Here is a 25,119-nt window from a genome sequence, read left to right on the forward strand (position 1 = left end):
TTACTCCTGTTTATACAGAATCACAGAATCGTAGGGGTTGGAAGGGACCTCAAGAGATCATCGGGTCCAACCCCCCTGCCAAAGCAGGTTCCCTAGAGCAGGCTGCCCAGGTAGGCGTCCAGACGGGCCTTGAACATCTCCAGAGAAGGAGACTCCACAACCTCCCTGGGCAGCCTGTTCCAGTGCTCCGTCACCCGCACCGTGAAGCTGTTCTTTCGCACATTGGTGCGGAACTTCCTGTGGTGGCTTTACCGTGCTAGGCAGCTAAACACCACAGCCGCTCTCTCGCTCCCCCTCCTTAGATGAGGAGGGGAAGAAGTAAAGGAAAGAACATCTCACGGGTTGAGATGAGGATAATTGAATTAAAGGGAAAAAATAATAATCTTTCCTTGATAATAATAACGATTATTATTATTAACTAAACAATTTAATTAAAGGGGGAAAAAAAGGGAAAGGGAAAAAAGGAAAAAACCAAAACGAATAAAGGCTACGTGGAAGTGCAGAGGAAAGAAATTACTCCTTACTTCCCACAAATGAGCGATGCTTGACCACGTCCTTGAAGCAAGGCCTCAACGCACGCAGCCGGTGTTCGAGAGGAGGACCGACGTCTTCCAAACGAGAGCCCACCCCTCCCCTCTTCTTCCTGTTTCCACCTTTTATTGCTGAGTGTGACATCACATGGTATGGAATATCCCTTTGATTGGTTTAGGCCAGCTGCCCTAGTGATGTTTCTCTCCTCACCTTTTGCCCACCCCCTAGGAGGGTTAGAGAAAGGCCTAATACTGTGCCAGTGCTGCTCAGCAGCAGACACAACACTGGTGTGATAACACTGCTGTTCCAGCTACAAGTACAGAGTACGGCACTGTATGGGCTGCTGCTGGGAAAGTTAACATTCCAGCCAGACCCAATACACACCTGCACCGTGAAGCTGTTCTTTCGCACGTTGGTGCGGAACTTCCTGTGGTGGCTTTACCGTGCTAGGCAGCTAAACACCACAACCGCTCTCTCGCTCCCCCTCCTTAGATGAGGAGGGGAAGAAGTAAAGGAAAGAACAACTCACGGGTTGAGATGAGGATAATTGAATTAAAGGGAAAAAATAATAATCTTTCCTTGATAATAATAACGATTATTATTATTAACTAAACAATTTAACTAAAGGGGAAAAAAAGGGAAAGGGAAAAAAGGAAAAAACCAAAACAAATAAAGGCTACGTGGAAGTGCAGAGGAAAGAAATTACTCTCTACTTCCCACAAATGAGCGATGCTTGACCACGTCCTTGAAGCAGGGCCTCAACGCGCGTAGCCGGTGTTCGGGAGGAAGACCGACGTTTTCACAAGGAGAGCCCAGCCTTCCCCTCTTCTTCCTGTTTCCACCTTTTATTGCTGAGTGTGACATCGTACGGTATGGAATATCCCTTTGGTTGGTTGAAGTCAGCTGCCCTGGTGATGTTTGTCTTCTCGCTTTTTTGCCCACCCCCTAGGAGGGTTAGAGAGAGTCCTGATGCTGTGCCAGCGCTGCTCGGCAGTAGACGCAACACTGGTGTGATACCACTGCTGTTCTAGCTACAAGTGCAGAGCACAGCACTGTATGGGCTGCTGCAGGGAAAGTTAACATCCCAGCCAGACCCAGTACAGGCCGTTGCCCCTTGTCCTATCCCCACTAACCACTGCAAAGAGGGTGGCGAAATCCCACTGTCTCCCACGCTGAAGGTATTTGTAAACATTGATAAGATCCCCTCTCAGTCTTCTCTTCTCCAGGCTGAACAGACCCAGGTCTCTCAGTCTTTGCTCATAGGGAAGATGCTCCAGGCCCCGTATCATCTTTGTTGCCCTCCGCTGGACTCTTTCCAGGAGATCCTTGTCTTTTTTTGTACCGGGGAGCCCAGAACTGGACACAGTACTCCAGGTGAGGCCTGCCCAGGGCAGAGTAGAGGGGGAGGATCACCTCCCTTGACCTGCTGGCCACGCTCCTTTTAATGCACGCCAGGATCCCATTGGCCTTCTTGGCCACCAGGGCGCACTGCTGGCTCGTGGTCAACCTGTCGTCCACCAGGACCCGCAGGTCCTTCTCCGCAGAGCTCCTCTCCAGCAGGTCATCCCCCAGCCTGTACTGATACATGCGGTTGTTCCTTCCCAGGTGCAGGACTCTACACTTGCTCTTGTTAAACTTCATTTGGTTTCTTCCCGCCCAGCTCTCCAGCCCGCCCAGGTCTCGCTGAATGGCAGCACAGCCTTCTGGCGTGTCGGCCACTCCTCCCAGCTTTGTATCATGGGCGTACTTGCGGAGGGTGGACACTATTCCCTCATCAAGGTCGTCGATGAAGATGTTGAACAAGACCGGACCCGGCACCGACCCCTGGGGAACACCGCTAGTCACAGATCTCCAGCCGGACTCTGCGCCGCCGATCGCCACCCTCTGAGCTCGGCCAGTCAGCCAGTTCTCAACCCGCCTTACCGTCCACTTGTCTATCCCACGCCTTCTCAGCTTTGCTAGCAGGGTGTCGTGGGAGACAGTGTCAAAAGCCTTGCTAAAGTCAAGGTAGATGACGTCCGCTGCTCTCCCTCCATCAACCCAGCTGGTGATGCCATCATAGAAGGCTACGAGGTTGGTCGAGCACGATTTCCCCTTGGTGAATCCATGCTGACTACTCCTCATAACTTTCTTCTCTTCCAGTGGCTTGGAGATGGCATCCGGAACAAGCTGTTCCAACAGCTTTCCAGGGACAGAGGTGAGACTGACCTTTCCAAGAGCTCCACATCCTTCTTGTGCTGGGGGCCCCAGGCCTGCACGCAGTATTCCGGGTGGGGTCTCCCAAGAGCAGGGTAGAGGGGGAGAATCACCTCCCTCTCCCTGCTGGCCACCCCTTTTTTTAATGCAGCCCAGGACTTAGTTGGCCTTCCGGGCTGCAAGCGTGCGCTGCTGGCTCACGTCCAGCTTCTTGTCCGTCAGGACCCCCAAGTCCTTCTCCGCGGGGCTGCTCTGAAGTTCTTCTTCTCCCAGCCTATAGAGATACCTAGGATTGCCCCAGCCCAAGGTCAACGCCTTGCACTTATGGCATCCCTTCCCTCTATTGTATCGACTGCACCGCTCAGCTTGGTGTCATCCGCAAACTTGCGCGATTCCGTCGTCTGTGCCATTGCTAAGGATGTTGAAGAGCACCGGTCCCGAGCCCGACCCCTGAGGGACGCCACTTGTGACCGGCCTCCGCCCAGACATAGAGCCGTTGGCCACAACCCTTTGGCCGCGACCAGCCAACCAATTCTTTATCCACCCAACAGTCCATCCTTCAAATCCCTACCTCTGCAATTTAGAGAGAAGAATGTGGTGAGGGACCATATCAAAGGCTTTGCTCGGTCCAGGTAGCGTATCCTATCCCAGGACTGGTTTCAGCCGTAAACAACAAACAGTTATGAAGAGAGATGTAGCTTTGTAAATGTTTTTGTTGCCTTGGGTGAATTGGCGTCTGGTCACGTTGATTGGCCCACGTGGTAGCTGGGAGATGGCCGACGGGGAGGACTGAGATGTTAAAGCTGCCTGTGGTTGCCTGCCCCCAGCCCCGTCCCCGTGGGCCATCCCGATGGCCGTCAGTAGTGCCCGCCTGGAAGCTCAAACTAAAGCGAGCGTATTCTGATGTCGTTACCCTCCAAGCCTGTCAGAGAGGCAGAAGCGCTGTGGCCTCCTCAGGCAGGAACTGCACGTGTGGGGACGGCCGCGTCCCTGCCGCCGTGTCGGGCCAGTTTGAGCTCCGCTCTCCGTGCGGCTGCAGGGCACCGCGGACCACGCTTGGGCAGCCTCGGGGGGCGCTGCCTAGTTTTCCAGAAGCTTCCTCCCCAGCTGAGCAGAAACCCAGTTGTGATGCGTCAGGGCTGAGCACAGGCTTTGTATTCCTTCCCGCCACCCCCTGCACGGGAGGTGCAGCTTTCCCCCTTGGAAACACCAGCGGTTGAAGTGGGGCTCTCAGGGAAGGTTGTGGAGCAAGTTCTGAAAAGGTAAGATTGCCGGGTTTTAAGAATTGATCCGGTAACTCTGTGCACAGACCAAGGTAAGAAATGTTAAGTATTGCCTTGGGGGTCAGGTGAGACTCTGTGTGATGTGTGATTGAGACGTACTTTTGTACGAAGCGAGTGTGGAGTCCTGATCCGCGGTTCCGTGGCTCCGCGAGGGGCGCGGCCGGAGATGGACGAAGCGTGAGATAAGGGAGAGAAAGGAAGAGTCTCGGGAAATTTGGTGTACGGTAATCCTTGCACAGGGAAGTGCTTGGAAGTACACCAGGGAATCTGGTAAATTCATAGGTGTGTGGTAGCCCTTGCAGGGGGAAGTGCTTGGCAGTACACCCCCGTTTTCCAGAATTGGAACGTTAGTGCGAGGTACCCTGCAGGAGGGAAATTTCTGTAGCAGCACACTGACAAGGGCTAGGAAAAATGGGAAATATGAGTTCCAGGGGACAGGGAGATATCCCTGGGGGAGTGCCTACCAACAGTTCTTCCTGAAGAATGATAAGAAATTGGAAACATAATCCCAAAATTAGAGGAGATTGTAAAAGAAAAAAAAATAGAATTAAATATTGTGTATCAGTCTGGACAAAAGAACCAATTAAGGAAACAGCAGTGTTTTGGCCAAAATAGGGGTCTGATGAAAATTCAGGCTTTACATTTATGTGTAAACAATAAGCTTCCTTTTTCGGAGAAGGAGCCAAGTTATGCTCCCTATAATCCTAATACTGTACCCGTGGCAGCAGCAGTCACTCCAGGAAGGGAGACAGGGACTGTAGTTAACACTGTCCCTAAAGAAGGATCGTGCTCTAGGCTCTGTCAAGAATTAGAACAAGGTAGAAGATATGTTGAGAATTTTGCCTTCCCTGGTACTAACAGTACTAACACTAACCGTGTATCCTCTTAGGTGAACTACCCCCCGTCCTTAGCAGCAGAGAGGTTAGGACTTTTAAGAAGGAGAGGAAGTGTTTATTCGAGGACCCCAACAGCCTAGCTGAACAATTAGACCAGTTCCTACGACCTGACTTATACTCTTGGGGAAGGGAATTATGCCTGTAAGTATGTTGTTTACAGGGAAAGAAATGGGAATGATCAGGAGGAGAGCTGCTATACAAGAATGGGAAAGAGCTCATCCTCCAGGACCAGGGGTAATACCGGCAGAGCAGAAATACCCACTTGCCAGTCCTGGCTGGAGTAACAATAGTGTGCAACACAGAAATCATATGAGAGGCTTGGGGTCAGAATGAGAAAGTACTCGGGGATGAGTCCCGAGGACCCGGTATCCCAAGGGCTCTTGAAAGTTCATTGTGTGATTAAAGCCTGGCGAGATACGCAGAAAATGCTCCAGAAGGTGGGGGGCTGTAGTGAACAGTCACTGGGGGACCCTCCTGCGGGAGGCCCTGGAGGTGTGTGTCCGGAGGGGAGATGAGAAGGAAAAGCAGAGAGCGAAACTAATGGTATTGACAGTGCAGCGGGTAGTGAGGCAGAGGGTTGGAGAAAGAGGAAGAAAATCTTCAGGGGGAGTCAGGGCCAGGATGGAAAGGAGAGGAAGAGAGATGAAGGAATGGCAGGCAAAGAAGGCTGCCTGTGTTGTGGCCTGAATCCTAGCAGGGACAGGCTTTGATAAGATGTTTTAAGTGTGACCAAGGATTCCCAGGGGATGCGATGTATGATTACATTGTACCAAGAAAAGACTGCCTGGGGAAATGAGGCCCGTAAGTCTCTCTTTGCTGTTCCTTGCGTGATAGCAACATCGCGGTTCCCCCTGCATTCTCTACAGCTATAGGTAACCATACAGCTTGCCTCTCACGGCAGGGTGTGAGTGCTGCCCAGCATCTGGGAGAATTTGCCTTGTGCTACCAAGGACTCGATGGGAAACTGCTCAAGACTTGAGATCCCCACCCAGGGCAGATCTCTGGTGGTACGGTGGAGGGAAGATCTTACGGTCCACCCTACCATATAACTGGGGAGGCACTTGTGCGCTTGTTCGATTAGCTATACCCTTCACCCTGGCATTTGAAAGAGAAACATCACAAATACCCAGAAGAAGTTAAAGAGGCTTAGGAGTATCATTCGATGACAGAGTATACATAGATTCTTTTGGGGTGCCTAGAGGAGTTTCCGATGAACAGAAAGCCAGGAATCAAATTGCTGCAGGGTTTGAGTCACTGTTCTGGTGGGTAATGATCGATAAGAATGTGGATTGGATTAATTATATTTATTCTAATCAGCAGAGAGTCATAAATTATACAAGGGATGCGATGAGAGGAATCGCTGAACAACTAGATGCCACCAGCAAAATGGCTTGGGAAAACAGAACATCGTTAGATATGATGCTCGCGGAGGAAGGAGGTGGGGTGTGTGTGTGAGATACTGAGCAACCATGGTTGCACTCTTATACCCAGCAATACTGCCCCAGATGGCTCAGTAACTAGAGCATTTGCAAGGGCTTACCACCCTTGCCAGTGAATTGGCAGAAAAAGTAGGCATATTTACATCCTTGATCGTAGTTGTAGGAGTTTTGACAGCCATTGGTTGCTGCGTTATCCCCCGTGTAAGAGGACTAGTACAGTGGTTAACTGAAACCGCACTATTGAAACAAATGACCATGGAGCCACCACCTTACTCAGATAAGGTGACAATGAGGAGATGGAAAGCGAAGGAGAAGAAGAAATCTACCAAATTACACCTTAGAGAAAGGTTTTTCAAAAATCAACGGTTTATAAAGAAGAAAAGGGGGGAATTGTCATTTATAACGGTTGGGGGCTCGTCCGGGATGGCTTTGGTTCCTGAATTCTGATTTGATCTAGGAGAGGCGCCCCACCATTTGGTGGCTCCTGTTCGAGTCAGGTCGGGACTAATGCCATCTTGAACCTGAATAAAGGTAAGCAAAGAATTTGATTTTGTTATGAGCTCCCTTGCCGGCTGCAGCACTGTATTTTGCCCGTAATTCTGCGCGCGAAGATCCGAACGAAGACGACGGAGTCGTAAGCATTTAAGGCGTGTACAGTTCGGTTTCCTGTGTGTGTGAGAGTGTGACTGAGACGGAACTTAGTTCCGAAGCGAGTGTGGAGGTCTTCTAACCGCGGCTCCAGTCTCCCGCGAGGGACTTGGCCGGTGAAGGACCGAAGCGATTCCTATAGGATTCATGGGTGGGTGATAGGTCCTAAACCCCCTGCAAGACACTCTTACTAAGGTAACCAAGGGCTGTGGGAATTGCCATAGTGAAATTCCTAGATGGTTCAGACAGAATTGAAGACCAAGGACCAGAAGAAAGGGAGCAAATTACCAGACATACCACCAGAAAGTCCATTAAGGAATAATGATTAGCGGACGCCCCTAGGTGCACCCTGAGTGTTTTGCTCGGAGGGGACTCCACTCTCGGCCGCTCACCGCAGGAGCAGACAAAGGCCTCCTGAAGCTGCGGACAAGCGGTATGTTTTCAGCTGCTGGAGGGATACTAACTGGAGTGTTAATAATTGTATGTCTTATTCTTAAACGTCCAGGTATTTTGTGTTGAAAGCATTTGTGTAAGTGTAAGGGTTTGAAACCAAGTGGAATGAGTCACTCCACGAAGAACACGGTCAGAGACAATACTCGTTTGGTTGGTTATCATTCTAAATTATATTCTTGTGGTATGAATGAGATGTGCTAGAGGCCTCTCTGTGTGATTGCATGATTGTGCTGTGGGAGTGAGACGCAGCGTCGCTGCGAAGCGAGTGCGGAGTTCCGATCCGCGGTTCCGTGTTCTCCGTGAGGGGAGGGGCCGGAGACGAGCGAAGTGCGTGACAGACCGAAAAGAAGTGCTGTTTTATCCAAGTGTTGATTGGTGGTGCCCAATATATGGGCCTGGCAGTGTATCTTGTGATCCTATTTTTGCTCTTAAATGCTTTGAGTGTGACAAGAAAAAAGGCGGGAGCATTATCTAAGTAACTAACAGTTTAGAAGCCCTGGCGGATTTGCTGTGGTGTTTGGTCAGTTTCCCAAGTACTGGAGAGGGGGAGGGGGCTGACTGATTATGGAAGCGGTAGAACGGAGAGAGTCATTTCTTTGGTGGTTCGGGTTTGAGCCCTGGGAATTCGGTAAGAAGGGGGAGAGCGAATTTATTTAGGCCTCAATACCTTTTTAAACCCCCCATATTGACGGATACACAGGAGTGATTCCTTGTTTTGTATGGGCTCACTAAGAAAGCGCATGAGAAAAATCGGCATTCGGCTTGAAATTCGGTCCTGTTGAAATGTCAATTTTGTGGAAACGGTGGTCATGTTCGTCTAGAAGACGGAAGGCTGAGTGCTTCAGCTGTTTTCCTGAAGTTCCGTGGCTTTATGATTGGAACGGGGCTCATTAATAATCTGAAATAGTAAAGTTTGTACGTGGGAAGAAGCGTTCAATCCCAGAGAATTGGGGCATTAGGGAAGAAGATTAGGAAAAGATGGTAAAAAAACCCGCAGTAAAAAGGTTTGCGTGGAAATTGAAGCAAAGGACGGTAACTAGTAAGGAATAGTAATAAACAAATAAATAAAAGGGAATGGGAAATCAAGGAAACGGGTAACATCCAAAACAAAGACGTTTTAAAGAAAGCCTCCTTGGGTGCATATTGGCACATTCGAAGGATATTGTTAGAACTGGGGGCACGGAAAGGAAGAGGACTTTCACTAAGTATTGCAATCAATGGTGGCCACTACATAAGCTAAATGGCCACTTTATGGATCAATCGACTATAAGGCTATCTTGCAACTAATGTTTTTGAGGAGAGAAGGAAAATAGGATGAAATGTAGTATACTGATAGGTTGTTTCAGCATCTTAGAGAGAAAAGGAGTGGAATTAATTGGCCCTTGACTGAGCCTTTGGTGTTGGCATGAGAAAAGTACAGGCTGGAGAAAGATAAAAGGAAGTGTTAAAAGAGTTGTCGACGGTGTTAAAGGTGTGGCATGTAGTATTTAACAGAGCTGTTTGAAGTTGAATGAGCAGGGAAAGAGGATGTAGGAATGTTAATAGTTCTGCCTCAACAGGAGGCTGTGATCTCAAAATCACCGGTGTGAGCCCTTTGGGGCAGAGGGACCATGATGGGTCCGAGAGAGTTGTCATGGAAACAGAAGAGCAGCTAACTCTTAAAACAACCTGAGTTTATGAGTGAGCTCAGATTGCCGATGGGACCGCTCAGGGAACTGCTGACAATTGCATTCCCCTGACCGACCCCCCACTGAGACTATAGTCACCCCGGAAATAATGAACGGTAAATACCAAAATCTGGTTAAATTGGGAATGGAGAATCAGTTCCAACAAGGTCCAAAAGAAACCCCTATGGAATTTTTGGACCAACTTTGAAATGCAATGGAAAACAAAACAAAACAAACAAACGAAACAGGAGAAAATGGGGGCTAAGTTAGAACAAGGAAAATGGACGCTGCCAGACAGGCGAGAGATACGGCCAAAAGCTTATGCGAAGCAAATACTGGGACGTTTGCATGCACAAACACATTGGGGTACAAAGGTGTTAAGTGATCATTTACTAAAACAATTTGGTTGCATTGCTTGTTTTTGAAATAGCAAAGCAAATTACACCACGTTGCTTAACTTGTCAGAAGATAAATAAGAGTGTTTTGACAAGCAGCCACGGGAGGGAGAAAAACAGCTTATAGGCCTTTCGAGAGGGTACAAGTTGGTTTCACTGAATTGCCCCAGGTAGGGAGGATAAGATATCTATTGGTAATAGTAGATCACTTAACGCAATGGGTAGAAGCTTATCCCGTAGCACGAGCTACGGCACAAATGGTGGCAAAAATTCTATTAGAACACCTGATACCTAAATACGGGATAATCCCGTACATTGATTCTGTTCAGGGCACACACTTTGCTTCTAAAATAATTAAAGTATGCTGTCAATCATTGGGTATTCGGTGGGAATACCATACTCTGTGGCACCTACAAAGCTCAGGGAAAGTAGAAAGATTGAATCAAACAATAAAACAACAATTGGCTAAATCAATGATCGAGACACAAATGCCCTGGATGAAATGCTTACCATTGGCACTTCTAAACATAAGAACTAAACCACACAGTGAGACTGGATTATCGCCATATGAAATGTTATATTGTATGCCTTATTCTCAAGGGATGCCTCTAGGGAACAATGTAGTTGAGGGTCGTAGCATGCAGAAATATATAATTACTATTGGAAGGAGATTGCAAGAGCTAAGAGAAATTGGAGTGATGGCTCAGACACCACCTTTAGGATTTGCTATTCATAAGATACAACCAGGGGACAAGGTCTTAATAAAAACCTGGAGGGAAGAATCATTGAACCCCCGGTGGGAGGGACCGTACCTTGTTTTACCTGCACATCCAGAATAAAAGGACCAGTAAGTACCGAAACTTGGAGGGTTGAGTCCGCTCCTGGGGAACTGAAACTAAAGCTAGAGAAGAACTAATGTTCTGGCAGTGACGCTCTGCATGAATTAAGGACGCCAAATAAAGGGGACAAGCCTAAAGGGAGGAAAGGGAGAAGGCAAGACCGGGGCAGGACTCTCCACTGCGGTGTGTATGGTCTACCGAGGGAGGCAACCCCTATGGGTACTGACCGCCGAGTGAGAGGGCCTCGACCCGACTTCTCCCACGCTAAGGTCAGGTTGTCCCGAGAAAATAACATAAGAACCTTTTTTATAAACCCATATCAAATTGTGATTTGTTTTCCAGGAGCTGGATCACCCCGACAGGCTGAACTGAATGGTAACACAAGCCCCAATCGACCCTGAAAGCGGGCCCGACCCCTTGATTGAAGGCGTCTTGCCTATTATGATCTGTGAGGAATGTTTTAACAATTCGTGTCAATGGAGAGCTTGAAGGAAAATGTATTCGTATGTTCTTTCCTTGAAGTCTCTGATACCTGGGGGTTTCAGAACAACTGCTAACTGTTATGACTTCTGAATGGGACACTATGCAAGCCCCTGATATCTGGCCAGGAGATTAAGGAGAAGGGAAAAGCTGAAGGACGGCTAAAAGACAAAGCTTGCAGGGAACGCTGTGCAAGCTTTTGACATACAGCCAAGGAGTACAAAGAAGAAGGACAAGAAAAAAAAAAGCCTGAGAGGAAGACTATGAGCCTTCATCATGAAAGACCCCCAGAGGGAGCACCAGAGACTGATACGCATGCTCCAGTAGGAGGGTTCAAATTCCGGAACTAATTATAATAACTCCGTTGTTTGGTTTTTTTTTAGAAATAGTAATGAATATGTATTAGTCTAGGAGCATAAAAAATCAGCATCTTGATGTAACGGGTGTGCGACCAGGTGGAGCGGAGACTCCCGGCGCACCCAGCGCTGTTTGCTTACCTCTATTCTTTTAATAAATTGTAAACTTTGATTATAATCCTATTTTGGGACTGAGCTATTTATAACAACTTGGGGGCTCGTCCGGGATGGTTTTGGTTCCTGGATTTTAATCTAGGAGAGGCGCCCCCACCATTTGGTGGCTCCTGTCCGGAACCAATGCCATCTTGAACCTGAATAAAGGTAAGCAAAGATTTTGATTTTGTTATGAGCTCCCTTGCCGGCTGCAGCATTGTTTTTGCCCGTAATTCTGCGCGCGAAGATCCGAACGAAGACGACGGAGTCGTAAGCATTTAAGGCGTGTACCGTTCGGTTGGGTGGGATTCGGTTGCCTGTGTGTGTGTAAGAGTGTGACTGAGACGGAACGTAGTTCCGAAGCGAGTGCGGAGGTCTTCTAACCGATAAGCAAATACTGGGACGTTTGCATGCACAAACACATTGGGGTACAAAGGTGTTAAGTGATCATTTACTAAAACAATTTGGTTGCATTGTTTGTTTTTGAAATAGCAAAGCAAATTACACCACGTTGCTTAACTTGTCAGAAGATAAATAAGAAAGTGTTTTGACAAGCAGCCACGGGAGGGAGAAAAACAGATTATAGGCCTTTCAAGAGGGTACAAGTTGGTTTCACTGAATTGCCCCAGGTAGGGAGGATAAAATATCTATTGGTAATAGTAGATCACAACGCAATGGGTAGAAGCTTATCCCGTAGCACGAGCTACGGCACAAATGGTGGCAAAAATTCTATTAGAACACCTGATATCTAGATATGGGATAATCCAGTACATTGATTCTGCTCAGGGCACACACTTTGCTTCTAAAATAATAAGATTATTCTGTCAATCATTAGGTATTCAGTGGGAATATTCTAAGTGGTATTGGAATATTCTAAGTGGTATTCTTTATCTGCTAGAATATTTCCTCCGGTGTGGTAATCTAATTAGGTATTCAGTGGGAAAATTCTAAGGAGAATCTCCATCCTTTACTGGATGTGGGGGGGAAACCTTGTTACAAAAGATGAGGAAAAGGCGGAGGTGCTTATGCCTTCTTTGCCTGTCTTTAGCGGCAATACCGGTTGTTCTCTGGATACCCGGTACCCTGAGCTGGCAGAAGGGGATGGGGAGCTGAATGTGGCCCTCACTATCCATGAAGAAATGGTTGGTGACCTGGTATGGCACTTGGATGTGCGCAAGTCGATGGGGCCGGATGGGATCCACCCGAGGGTACTGAGAGAACTGGCAGAGGAGCTGGCCAAGCCGCTTACCATCATTTATCAACAGTCCTGGCTATCGGGGGAGGTCCCAGTTGACTGGCGGCTAGCAAATGTGACGCCCATCTACAAGAAGGGCCGTAGGGCAGACCCGGGGAACTATAGGCCTGTCAGTTTGACCTCAGTGCCAGGGAAGCTCATGGAGCAGATTATCTTGAGAGTCATCACGCGGCACTTGCAGGGCAAGCAGGTGATCAGGCCCAGTCAGCATGGGTTTATGAAAGGCAGGTCCTGCTTGACGAGCCTGATCTCCTTCTATGACAAAGTGACGCGCTTGGTGGATGAGGGAAAGGCTGTGGATGTGGTCTACCTTGACTTCAGCAAGGCTTTTGACACCGTTTCCCACAGCATTCTTCTCAGGAAACTGGCTGCTCTTGGCTTGGACTGGCGCACGCTTCGTTGGGTTAGAAACTGGCTGGATAGCCGGGCCCAAAGAGTCGTGGTAACTGGAGTCAAATCCAGTTGGAGGCCGGTTACTAGTGGCGTTCCCCAGGGCTCGGTGCTGGGGCCGGTCCTCTTTAATATCTTCATCGATGATCTGGATGAGGGCATTGAGGGTACCCTCAGTAAGTTCGCAGATGACACCAAGTTAGGTGCGTGTGTCGATCTGCTCGAGGGTAGGAAGGCTCTGCAGGAGGATCTGGATAGGCTGGACCGATGGGCTGAGGTCAACTGCATGAAGTTCAACAAGGCCAAGTGCCGGGTCCTGCACCTGGGGCGCAATAACCCCAAGCAGAGCTAAAGGCCGGGAGAGGAATGGTTGGAAAGCTGCCAGGCGGAGAAGGACCTGGGAGTATTGGTTGATAGTCGGCTGAATATGAGCCAGCAGTGTGCTCAGGTGGCCGAGAAGGCCAACGGCATCCTGGCTTGTATAAGAAGCAGTGTGGCCAGCAGGGCTAGGGAAGTGATCGTCCCCCTGTACTCGGCTCTGGTGAGGCCGCACCTCGAGTACTGTGTTCGGTTTTGGGCCCCTCGCTACAAGAAGGACATGGAGGTGCTTGAGCGAGTCCACAGAAGGGCGACGAAGCTGGTGAGGGGTCTGGAGAACGAGTCCTACGAGGAGCGGCTGAGGGAGCTGGGCTTGTTCAGCCTGGAGAAGAGGAGGCTCAGGGGCGACCTTATCGCTCTCTACAGGTACCTTAAAGGAGGCTGTAGCGAGGTGGGGGTTGGTCTGTTCTCCCACGTGCCTGGTGACAGGACGAGGAGGGGGAATGGGCTAAAGTTGCGCCAGGGGAGTTTTAGGTTGGATGTTAGGAAGAACTTCTTTACCGAAAGGGTTGTTAGACATTGGAACAGGCTGCCCAGGGAAGTGGTGGAGTCACCATCCCTGGAAGTCTTTAAAAGATGTTTAGATGTAGAGCTTAGGGATATGGTTTAGAGGGGACTGTTAGCGTTAGGTCAGAGGTTGGACTCGATGATCTTGAGGTCTCTTCCAACCTAGAAATTCTGTGATTCTGTGAATATCATACTCCATGGCACCCACAAAGCTCAGGGAAAGTAGAAAGATTGAATCAAACAACAAAAAAAAACAACAATTGGCTAAATCAATGATCGAGACACAAATGCCCTGGATGAAATGCTTACCATTGGCACTTCTAAACATAAGAACTAAACCACACAGTGAGACTGGATTATCGCCATATGAAATGTTATATGGTATGCCTTATTCATAGGGAATGCCTCTGGGAAACAATGTAGTTGAGGATCGTAGTATCCAGAAATACATAATTACTGTTGGGAAAAGATTGCAAGAGCTAAGAGAAATTGGAGTGATGGCTCAGACACCACCTTTAGGATTTGCTATTCATAAGATACAACCAGGGGACAAGGTCTTAATAAAAACCTGGAGAGAAGAATCATTGCACCCCCGGTGGGAGGGACCGTACCTTGTTTCACTTACCACTGAAACAGCTGTGAGAACAGCAGAAAGGGGTTGGACCCATGCATCCAGAGTAAAAGGACCAATAAATACCAAAACTTGGAGGGTTGAGTCCGCTCCTGGGGAACTGAAATTAAAGCTAAAAAAGAACTAATGTTCTGGCAATAAGGCTCTGCATAAATTAAGGATGCCAGAAGAAGGGGACAAGCCTGAAGGGAAGAAAGGGAGAAGGCAAGACCGGGGCAGGACTCTCCACTGCGGTGTGTATGGTCTACCGAGGGAGGCAACCCCTATGGGTATTGACCGCCGAGTGAGAGGGCCTCGACCGGACTTTTCCCGCACTAAAGCCAGGTTGTCCCAGGAAAAAGAAACAAACAAGCAAGCAAAGATATATGTATATAATAAATAAGTTTTTTTTTTTTTAACCTATTGTAATTAGTTTTCCAGGAGCTGGATCACCCTCAAAGGCTGAACAGTAACCCAAGCTCAAATAGATCCTGGAAGTGGGCCCAACCCCTTGATTGAAGGCATTTCTCACACCCCCACGATACCCCCTGGACGACGCAGAAGGATGTTATACTTCCTGGTACTATTTTTACAAGGGCAATTAAGCCATGGGAATAACTTTTTCATTCTGGGGGAGGAAGTGGCCAAGGCTTTTAACCTTAGCAATTGCTGGGTTTGTGGGGGACCAGGGGGAGCTGAAAGTTGGCCCTGGGTAGCTGGCCCGGTTGAACCTAAGGGGTGGGTTAGTAATTTGAGTGAAGTTCATAATGGTACACAATTCTGGAAAGGGGAAGAAGGCCCGTGGCAGTTGCACTCGTCAGAGAAAGGTATATACTGTTTAAACAGAACAGGAACAGTAAAGGTGGGAAAAAGCATTTGTAAATGGGCTCTGTCTCCTGGATATGAATGTACTGATCCTGAATGTGGACCTAGAAACTGTACAGCAAGTAAAGGGAAATGGAATGCTACGCATGTCCAGCTGAAAAACGGGATTTGGCTGAAATGCTCGTATAAGACGTTTTTTGGACCTGGATGTGAAGCCATGGCAAGAGCACAATCAAAGGGACAATTTGACGTTCAAATCCTGAGTTGTCAGCATGATAACACCACTAGGGAGCAGCATGTGGTAAAGAGTCTACCGCTGGAGGTGGCAAAATGAGAATGGGACACAAGTGTTCTTTAAATGTTTCTGGTCAGCTCGTAATATGACAAGTCGTGAAGGAGAACTTAGTCATAATTGTGAGTGGGAATCTAGTGCGGGAGCTTGGAGGTGTATATATATGAGTACTAATGGGGCAAACATTGTAACAGGACCACTTGGTAATGAAAACACTTTGTATTTTCACGCCCCAAGGAATAAAAGAGAACGGGACGGTCCTTTTCCAAATGGGACGTGGGCTCATTATTGGGTGTGTGGCAAACAGGCCTATAAAAGGCTACCAAAGGACTGGTCAGGAATATGCTATGTGGGGTACATAAGACCCTTGTTCTTTTTATTGTCACAAATACAAGGAAATCACTTAGGAATAAAATTATATGATGATCTGAATAGAGAAAAACGATCTATTGATGCTTCCTTAGCCGGAGGTAGTGCTCAAAAACGGAGAGAAAATGAATGGCCCCCTGAAAGAATCATACAGTATTATGGACCGGCTACCCGGAACCCGAATGAGGTAATATCTGGAGCCCGAGAACCTCTTCATAATTTGAATCGAATAATTAGGTTGCAAGCTGTCCTCGAAATAATAAGCAATCAAACAGCGACAGCTTTGGATCTTTTAGCTGACCAGTCCGCCCAGATGAGGAATGCTATTTTTCAACATAGAATGGTTTTAGACTATTTACTAGCAGAAGGGGGGGGGGGGGTGTGTGGGAAACTAAATGATTCTAATTGTTGCTTACAAATTGACGGTAATGGGAAAGTGGTTAAACAGATAACAAGAGAAATTAGAAAATTGGCCCACGTCCCAGCACAAACTTGGAAGGGTATGGATTGGGATTTATTTTCATGGCTGCCTGGTGGACCATGGGTTAGAAGGATGTTATTTTTATTTTTATGTGCTGTAATGATGTTATTATTCATACCTTGTATGATACCTTGCTTTACATTATTGATGCGCCGGATGATAAATAGTACATTTGTAATGACTTCATTAAAAAAGGAAGTCAATTATGATGCTTAAGAATTGGACCCTCTGAGAACGGACTGATGAACTCCAGTTATTAATGACAAAAGTTGAAAAAGAGACACGAATTGAGGATATTAAAAAGAAGATAAGGGATTGTGAGGAATGTTTTAACAATGTGTGTCAATAGAGAGCTTGAAGGAAAATGTATTCGTATGTTCTTTCCTTGAAGTCTCTGATACCTGGGGGTTTCAGAACAACTGCTAACTGTTATGACTTCTGAATGGGACACTATGCAAGCCCCTGATATCTTGATATCTGGCCAGGAGATTAGGGAGAAGGGAAAAGCTGAAGGACGGCTAAAAGACAAAGCTTGCAGGGAACGCTGTGCAAGCTTTTGACATACAGCCAAGGAGTGCAAAGAAGAAGGACAAGAAAAAAAAAGCCTGAGAGGAAGACTATGAGCCTTCATCATGAAAGACCCCCAGAGGGAGCACCAGAGACTGATACGCATGCTCCAGTAGGAGGGTTCAGATTCCGGAACTAATCATAATAACTCCGTTGTTTTTTTTAGAAATAGTAATGAATACGTATTAGTCTAGGAGCATAAAAAAATCAGCATCTTGATGTAACGGGTGTGCGACTTGGTGGAGCGGAGACTCCCGGCGCACCCAGCGCTGTTTGCTTACCTCTATTCTTTTAATAAATTGTAAACTTTGATTATAATCCTATTTTGGGACTGAGCTACTTATAACATGATCCAGCTACGTGGGCAGAAGACGGATCCTGGGGCTATAGGACCCCAATATATATGCTTAATAGAATAATTAGGTTAGAAGCTGTAATAGAAATAGTTGTAAATAAAACCGGAGATGCACTTGGATTAATTGCAAGGCAAAATACTAAGATGAGGACTGCTTTGTATCAAAATCGCTTAGCTTTGGATTATTTGCGCAAGAAGGAGAAGTCTGTGGAAAATTTAACCTTAGTAATTGCTGTTTTATAGATTGGTGATGAAGGTGTTTCTTCCTAGTAGCTGGTAGAATGCTATGTTTTGGCTTAGGATGAGAAGAGTGCTGATAACATGCTGATGTTTTAATTGTTGCAGAGCAGTGCTTAGGCCAAGCCAAGGGCGTTTCAGCTTCTCACTCTGTCCTGCCAGCGAGCAGGCTGGGGGTGCAGCAAGAGCTGGGAGGAGGGCTGGACTGCTCGGGGTTAGGCTGGGCATCGGACAGCGGGTGGTGAGCAATTGCATTGTGCATCACTTGTTTCATACACGTTATTATTAGTAATACTATTATCATAACGATTGTCTTTATTGTTATTGTTTTTATTTATCTGTCTTTATCTCAACTCACGGGCTTCGCTTTCCCGTTTCTCTCCCCATCCCAGAGAGGGAGGGGAGAGGGTGAGCGAACGGCTGTGTGGTGTTTAGCTGCCGGCCGGGTTAAACCACAACAGAAGGAAAAGCTGTAAATGAACTTGTAAAAGAAACGAAGAAAATTGCACATGCCCCAGTTCAAACTCGCAATGGAATAATGGAATCGAGCTAGAAGGATTATCGGGGGGGGGGGGGGGGCTTTATGGGTGTTGATTGGCTTACTAAAAGTGGGATGGTTGTACTGGGGGGATATGTGGAGGATTTTAATAATTCCATGTTTTACCAGACCAATACACTCGGTTATACAAGGAATGCAAATACCTGCGGTACCTGTTGTGGGAATAGAAATGTTGTTTTTGCAGAGTTCCGTTGTTTAGAGGGAAGGAACTTGGTACTGAGATATGCTTGCAGTGATAAGAAGCTTAGCAGGCGACCTCGTAAAATGCAGACAACCGGACTCCTTAGGACAATTAGGTGAAAATGGCGGTGTCAAGTCAGATAAGTGAAGAAACATTACCACATCAGATAGGTTGTGAACCTGGATTACCCCCTCAGTGGGGAAACAGGGGAGGGTCCTGTCATCAAAAAGCGTATAAACTGTGTTTTGGAACTAGTAGGCGCGCTCTCCTGCTTGTGGGGCGCCCGCCATTGCAATCAATCGCGAGTAAATTACTACTTCGCTGAGATCCTCGCCTGAGCCTAAGCTATCGGCTACGGAGCGTTTCTCACCCTCCCTTCCAACCCAAGCCACGCTCTGATTCTATGAGCGGAGCGCCTGTTCTGTGGAGCTCGTTTCCCAGCCGTGCAGGGCCCAGATTCCCTCCGCGGAGCCGCCCAGCCCGTTTTCGGGCGCCCACTTCCTCCCTCCCGGTCGGCTCCCTCCGCGCCCCGAGGGCACGCGACCTCCCTGAGCGCCGATAAGCACCGGGTCGACGGGAGCGGAGCCGCCGAGAGGGCGGGGACAAGGGAAGAGGGCAGGCGAGGCAGCCAATCGAGGCGCGGGGGCGGTCGGCGGCGATCTGTCGGCCCAATGAGCGCCGCGGAGGGCCGGGCCGAGTGCGGGAAGTGAGGGGGCGTTGTACCGAGCGGGCGCCGTCATGGCCGACGGGATTGTTAGGGCGCAGGCCGCCTGGCCCGGTGGCGGCGCTGCCGCTGCTTTCGGAGAGGTCGCCTGCAAGGGCAAGGAGGTCCCCGCCAACGTTCTCCGTGAGGATGAGCGGTCGTGGACGAGGAGGTAGCCGCGGCGTTGTTGTGCGAGTCTTTCCTTCCTTTCCCTCGGCCGCTCGCAGGCCCTCTGAAACGAGGGCCCGTCGCGGGTCCCGGGAGTGCGGCAGGGCGGGTGGTGGCCTTGCTGCGGGAGGGAGGGAGGGAGGGAGGGACGGTCGGTCGGTCGGTCGGTCGGGGTCTCTCCGGCTCGTGGCGCTCTCTACTGCAGCGCCTCTAAAACGCCGCGCTTCTTCGGTGCCTGCCCCCGGGGTGCCACGGCGCGTACTGGGTCGCCGGCGCAGTCGGTCTCCTTGGGGGTTCGGACTGTATGCATATAGGCAGTGAGCATCGCAGTAGTGACCGTAATCAGTCGTTTCTGCGCTGCTGATAGCCTTGCAGAGACGCCCCGGCTCGGCTGTGCTAGGCTTTGGTTATGGCACCACCCCCACCGCGCACACGAGCGCACGCTCTCTCCAAAGTGGCTTGTGAAAGGGAAGAATTGCAGCTTTTCCTAGCTTTCTTAAACGCCTAGAAACCAGTCAATCCCGCAGGCTGCGAGAGCTTCCCAGCTCTCATTTCCGTGCTGGAGGTGGGCCGTGATAAGAGCATGCTGGCAAGGTTCACTGATGCTGGTGCGCCGCAACGTGCTAGGAGCTAAGTGAGCAGCTGCGGAGAGTTATGAAAAAGTTGCAGATGTTATCTGCAAGGTGCTAACTTTAAGTTAGTGTCCAGCCTAACCGTTGTTGCTGTTCTTAAATTTGAAATGCTAAAGATAGGACAGTTAGGGATTTCCTCTGCTTCTGACGGCAGGGTTTATCTGCAGCGTGGAAAACAGGCCCTTAGTGAAAGGGGCTGCGTTGCCCGCTCTGCGTGCTGACTCGTAGAATGGTTAGGCTTGGAAGGCACCCTTAAAGATCATCTAGCCCAACCCGCCTGCCGCGGTCAGGGACGTGTTTCACTAGATCGGGTTGCTCAAAGCGTTGACGCGTTGCTTGGAACAGCGCTTTCTTAATAGGTCTCGGTAATGTTGCAGCTGCCGCCCGTTTGGAGTACTGGAAGCGTTCAACTGCTCTCCGGAAACCGTGCTTGCGGTAGCGCCCTGCCTTTACGAAAGGGCGCGTTTCCTGTCTCCTTCGTGTTGAAGGCTGCGCGAGGAGTCTGTGTGTGTGTGTGTGCGCGCGTGCGCGCATCTGTTTTGACTCGGCCGTACTGGCTGCAGCAACGTATGTAACCTGAACGCTGTGCTTGATTGGAGAACCAGGCCGTTAACTTGAGTCTGATGAGTGACTTGAGAGCAGACAACCTACTCTGACCGCTCTTAGTGCGACACGTTTCCTGGAGGACGAATTAGTTGCAGTTTCTCGCTTGGTCTTAACTTGAGGCGGGGGGAGGGGGCGGGGGGCTTAGAACCACTTCTGGAGCGTAGTTGGCTCTAGCGAATGGTCTTGAATTTGCTTAGCTCACTGTACCGAAGGCCTGTTTCACGGTTGAGCGATGTTATAGGGAGGAGTGTGAGGAAGGCTTATAATTCTCGATTGTCGTGCAGTGAAAGGCGATGGTGAGTAAGAAGTACAAAGCATCTGTGGAATCGAGTCTTATCGGCAGTGTTTCAGTCGCATCTAAAACAAATAAAAATAGCGGAAGTCGCTAACCTGAAGTACTCGGCTGTCTCGCTGCCCCCGTCACCTTGCGCGCTGGATCCTGCTTCTGGTGCCATATGCAGTTTCTGTCTGCTGGTGATTTGGGGAGTTCCCTCGCAATTAGTTGCGAGTTGATGGTTTCCTACAGGTCGGTGGTTTTTGTGTTTCGAAGGTGATGCCTTGGCCTCGGTCTGGAGGTGTCTGACGTCAGGCCGGCCGTAACGGGCTAATTTGGAACGTTCCTTCCCCTGAGTAGGTGGCGTTCTCGAGGACGGAGAGTTAATACGGCCTCAGCCGGATTACTCCAGGTTCTTTGAAGATGCCTTCCTGCCTCTGGCCGAGGCAATATTTGGACGTAACCGAAGGACGGTTAGCCATTGTTTGCCGCTTGTGTGTCTTGTGCGTAGAAGGTAGAGAACTTTGCCTATTCAAAGCTCGCTTAAGAAGAATGGCTGTTTTGTCGTGCGCGTTTGGGGCGCCTGATAATCTGCTTTGGTAGGGCGAGTTCAGTGGGGCATAGTGATTTGCTGAAGCTGTTGCCTTTCTCTGAAGCCGACTACGTTTTAACTGTTTACTCTTCCTCCAGTGCCTTGCGTTCCGTGATAGTTCGCCTCAGGCTCCAGTGTTTTTTCCTAGTCCTTCCTGAGAAGGTAGTTGTCCGGTTATGTGAAGCAGAAGATTCTGGCGGACCCGTGAGTACTGTGGGAGCTTTCTGTTCGCTAGGCTGGCTGTACCTGTAACTGGTTTGTAACTTCCTAGACTCTTTCCCGTCCCCTCTTTTCCTCTGGATGTTGCAGAGGGGCGCACAGTAGGCTATTTGGGGTTGTCCGATGCTGTAGTCTTTCGCCTCTAGCTTGTAATGGAGCTGAGCTTTTTGACTGAGAGCAGTGATATAAAGCGATGCTCGTCTCCAGCTACGCGCTTGCAGTGCAAAAAGCAGCGTTGTTCCGACGTGCGGTCTGATGCCCGTTTTCACGGTTTCCGGACAGCGGGGGTGGTGCCTTGACTATGCAGAAGAGGGCTTGGGGTTTGGTCAGGTCAGAGGCGAGGAAAGGGAAAGCTGTTTGAGCGGCGCTTGGGTGTTTGTTTTGCTGTTAGCTATGCAAGTCAAGTTCCAAGGCTCTGTGAGCTCACGCAAGAGAAAAGGCACCGTGAAGCTTTTATTTTCCGCCAGAGCGGCTTACGTTGCCCGAAGCTATGACGGGGGCTTTAAGCCCCGAGACAAATTCAGCTTCTGTGACTGTTTTGTAGTCTGTTACTGTCTAGAGGGTAATTCAAAGAGCAGCGGTTGAATTGTGAAGGATTAGCTAACCGTGTTCTGTGGGTGGTTCTCTGCTCGCGTTCATTCTGTGCGTCGTGGCGCAGCACGTTAGGTGACGTTATTTCCTTTTTCCAGCTTCTTGGGTGTTTCGTGGTTGTTGGCAAGAAGTGTGCTGCTAACCTGGACCTGACCAATGGATTCCGGATGGCTGTGAATGCCCACCCTCGGGCCCTTCAGACTATCGCCGCCGAATAGGTTTCATATGTTGCCCATCAGTCTAGCCCCTGTTGATGTTTGATTTATTATTTTTTTTGGACGGCTGTCTATGGAGGGTAAGAAAGAGCTTTGAGCAGCGTTTGCACAATAAAGATGGAGCATGGGGATATCACCTCTGTCTTGCGTGTCTTACCGATGGAAATAGTTCCGCAAGTTAAAACGGCGTCTCCCTGGAGCGCACGTGTGTAGAATGTTTTGGTCCGTTGACAGTGTCGTGTAGGTGGTGGTTTGCCCATTCATTTGGAACGCGAAGCTAGAAGCGCTCGGCGGTCCTGTGGGTCTCCGTCTTCCTAAGACGATCTAGGATGTGCTGTGTGTTTGAGGCCTTGCTATCTTCCCCCTGCTCCCAAATAAAAGGGCACGCTTTTATTGCGAAATAGCCGTGTTGAGGACTGGCAGATGTAGAACCAGAGAAGAATAAGGTTGGAAGAAAGCTTCCAGGCATTGTCTGTTGTCTGCCCCTGTCCCGAGGAGGAGGCAGAACAAGCTCTACCGGGTGTGATTTCTGACAGGTGCTTGTCAGCCTGTTCTTGACTACCCTAGGAGTTTTGCTACCGCTTTCTTTTCAGTCCTCGTCGTGGCTTTCGCAACTTTGAGAAGGAATTCCTCCCACAGGATGTAGAAGGCTCTGGGATTCTTGAGTCGGCTTCTGATAAGTTCGAGACTCGGCTGCCGTTCTCTTTATTTTTTTTTTTGCATTTATTTTTAGTGTCTTTTTTTTTTCCCCTAAACGAAGTCCGTTGTTCAGTAACTAGAAGAAGGATTAGGTAAAGGCACCATAAGGCTTTTAAATGCGATCACCTCTCGTGCTTTGTTAGACCTCTGGCTTCGCTCTGCTCCTTGTTTAATCGCGATTACATTCAAGGCTTACTGGAGCGTGGGAACGTTAAAATGCTATTAAATACTCTTAGTGTTTGAAACTTGCTAAATGAGATGATTTTTGTGACTCCGTTCCTCATAAAGAAACTTGATTCGTTAGCAGGAGAAATGATCTTTGTTACTGGATCTGTTTGCGGGGTTAACGATTGCAGCTGTGAATGACTAAAGTCTTTTGAGGAAGCTGAATGATAAAAACCAAACCAAGAAACAGCCCTTGGTCTACTCGAAATAATATAGGATTTGCCGTTTGTGGGGTCACGTGAAAATAGTCGTGCAAGTCAACTAGTTTGGGGGGGAGGGGTGGGTGAAGGTGGAGATGCTGTTGCCCTTTCAGAGAAAGCTTCTTAAGTTGGCACTTGACCAACTGTTCTATTTCCGTATTTTCCCTTGGTCTCTTTCATTGATCTGTTTTGTTGACCTAGAAGAGCCGATGGAACTGCTCAAAGAAACGTGCTCAAGTGGACCTTGAGTAAGTATTTACATGTTCAACTGTTCCCCGGTCGGTCTAGCTAATGCTATCAGCGCTTGTATTCTTTTACAAAAGATGTTTAATTCCCGAGACAGTAGAGGAGGAAGACCACTGGTAATCTCTCTGCTTAAGAGGCACTGTTAGGCAACCGCAGAAGGCGAAGAAACTTGCCCCCGAGGCACCAATCTGACCCTTCTTTTAGCCTGTATGCTTTCAAAGAGCATATCATAGAAGCATAGATTGGGCAGGGTTGCCAACCACTAGAACAGGCTGCCCAGAGCTGCATCCAGCCTGGCCTTGAACGCCTCCAGGGATGGGGCATCCACGACCTCCCTGGGCAACCCGTTCCGGTGCCTCACCACCCTCTGAGTGAAAAACTTTCTCCTAATATCTAACCTAAATCTCCCCTGTCTTAGTTTAAAACCACTCCCCCTTGTCCTATCGCTATCAACGCGTGTATTTTTACTCCTGTTTATACAGAATCACAGAATCGTAGGGGTTGGAAGGGACCTCAAGAGATCATCGGGTCCAACCCCCCTGCCAAAGCAGGTTCCCTAGAGCAGGCTGCCCAGGTAGGCGTCCAGACGGGCCTTGAACATCTCCAGAGAAGGAGACTCCACAACCTCCCTGGGCAGCCTGTTCCAGTGCTCCGTCACCCGCACCGTGAAGCTGTTCTTTCGCACATTGGTGCGGAACTTCCTGTGGTGGCTTTACCGTGCTAGGCAGCTAAACACCACAGCCGCTCTCTCGCTCCCCCTCCTTAGATGAGGAGGGGAAGAAGTAAAGGAAAGAACAACTCACGGGTTGAGATGAGGATAATTGAATTAAAGGGAAAAAATAATAATCTTTCCTTGATAATAATAACGATTATTATTATTAACTAAACAATTTAATTAAAGGGGGAAAAAAAGGGAAAGGGAAAAAAGGAAAAAACCAAAACGAATAAAGGCTACGTGGAAGTGCAGAGGAAAGAAATTACTCCTTACTTCCCACAAATGAGCGATGCTTGACCACGTCCTTGAAGCAAGGCCTCAACGCACGCAGCCGGTGTTCGAGAGGAGGACCGACGTCTTCCAAACGAGAGCCCACCCCTCCCCTCTTCTTCCTGTTTCCACCTTTTATTGCTGAGTGTGACATCACATGGTATGGAATATCCCTTTGATTGGTTTAGGCCAGCTGCCCTAGTGATGTTTCTCTCCTCACCTTTTGCCCACCCCCTAGGAGGGTTAGAGAAAGGCCTAATACTGTGCCAGTGCTGCTCAGCAGCAGACACAACACTGGTGTGATAACACTGCTGTTCCAGCTACAAGTACAGAGTACGGCACTGTATGGGCTGCTGCTGGGAAAGTTAACATTCCAGCCAGACCCAATACACACCTGCACCGTGAAGCTGTTCTTTCGCACG

The 25,119-nt window shown here is 48.8% G+C and overlaps 1 protein-coding gene and 1 long non-coding RNA gene across 2 annotated transcripts in view; both read left to right on the plus strand.

Annotated features, from left to right (window-relative positions):
• The window catches only part of LOC137846788 (uncharacterized), a 483,557-nt gene that overhangs the window by 125,528 nt on the left and 332,910 nt on the right, over positions 1–25,119 (plus strand). The gene's annotated exons all lie outside the window — the stretch shown is intronic.
• LOC137847288 (adenosine 5'-monophosphoramidase HINT1-like) lies at positions 19,065–23,360 on the plus strand. Its single transcript, XM_068665578.1, has 3 exons — positions 19,065–19,217; positions 21,416–21,521; positions 22,226–23,360. The coding sequence occupies exons 1-3, from the start codon at positions 19,081–19,083 to the stop codon at positions 22,343–22,345; spliced, it is 363 nt and encodes a 120-aa protein (XP_068521679.1). The 5' UTR covers positions 19,065–19,080; the 3' UTR covers positions 22,346–23,360.

Source organism: Anas acuta, chromosome W (genome assembly GCF_963932015.1).
Source record: "Anas acuta chromosome W, bAnaAcu1.1, whole genome shotgun sequence".
Taxonomy (NCBI): domain Eukaryota; kingdom Metazoa; phylum Chordata; class Aves; order Anseriformes; family Anatidae; genus Anas; species Anas acuta.

Excerpts from the sequence above, each read along its gene's own strand:
- LOC137847288 (XM_068665578.1), top strand. The coding sequence starts at position 19,081 with ATGGCCGACGGGATTGTTAGGGCGCAGGCCGCCTGGCCCGGTGGCGGC. Across the intron at positions 19,218-21,415 it reads GAGCGGTCGTGGACGAGGAG|TGCCTTGCGTTCCGTGATAG; the intron begins GTAGCCGCGGCG and ends CTCTTCCTCCAG. Across the intron at positions 21,522-22,225 it reads CAGAAGATTCTGGCGGACCC|CTTCTTGGGTGTTTCGTGGT; the intron begins GTGAGTACTGTG and ends TCCTTTTTCCAG.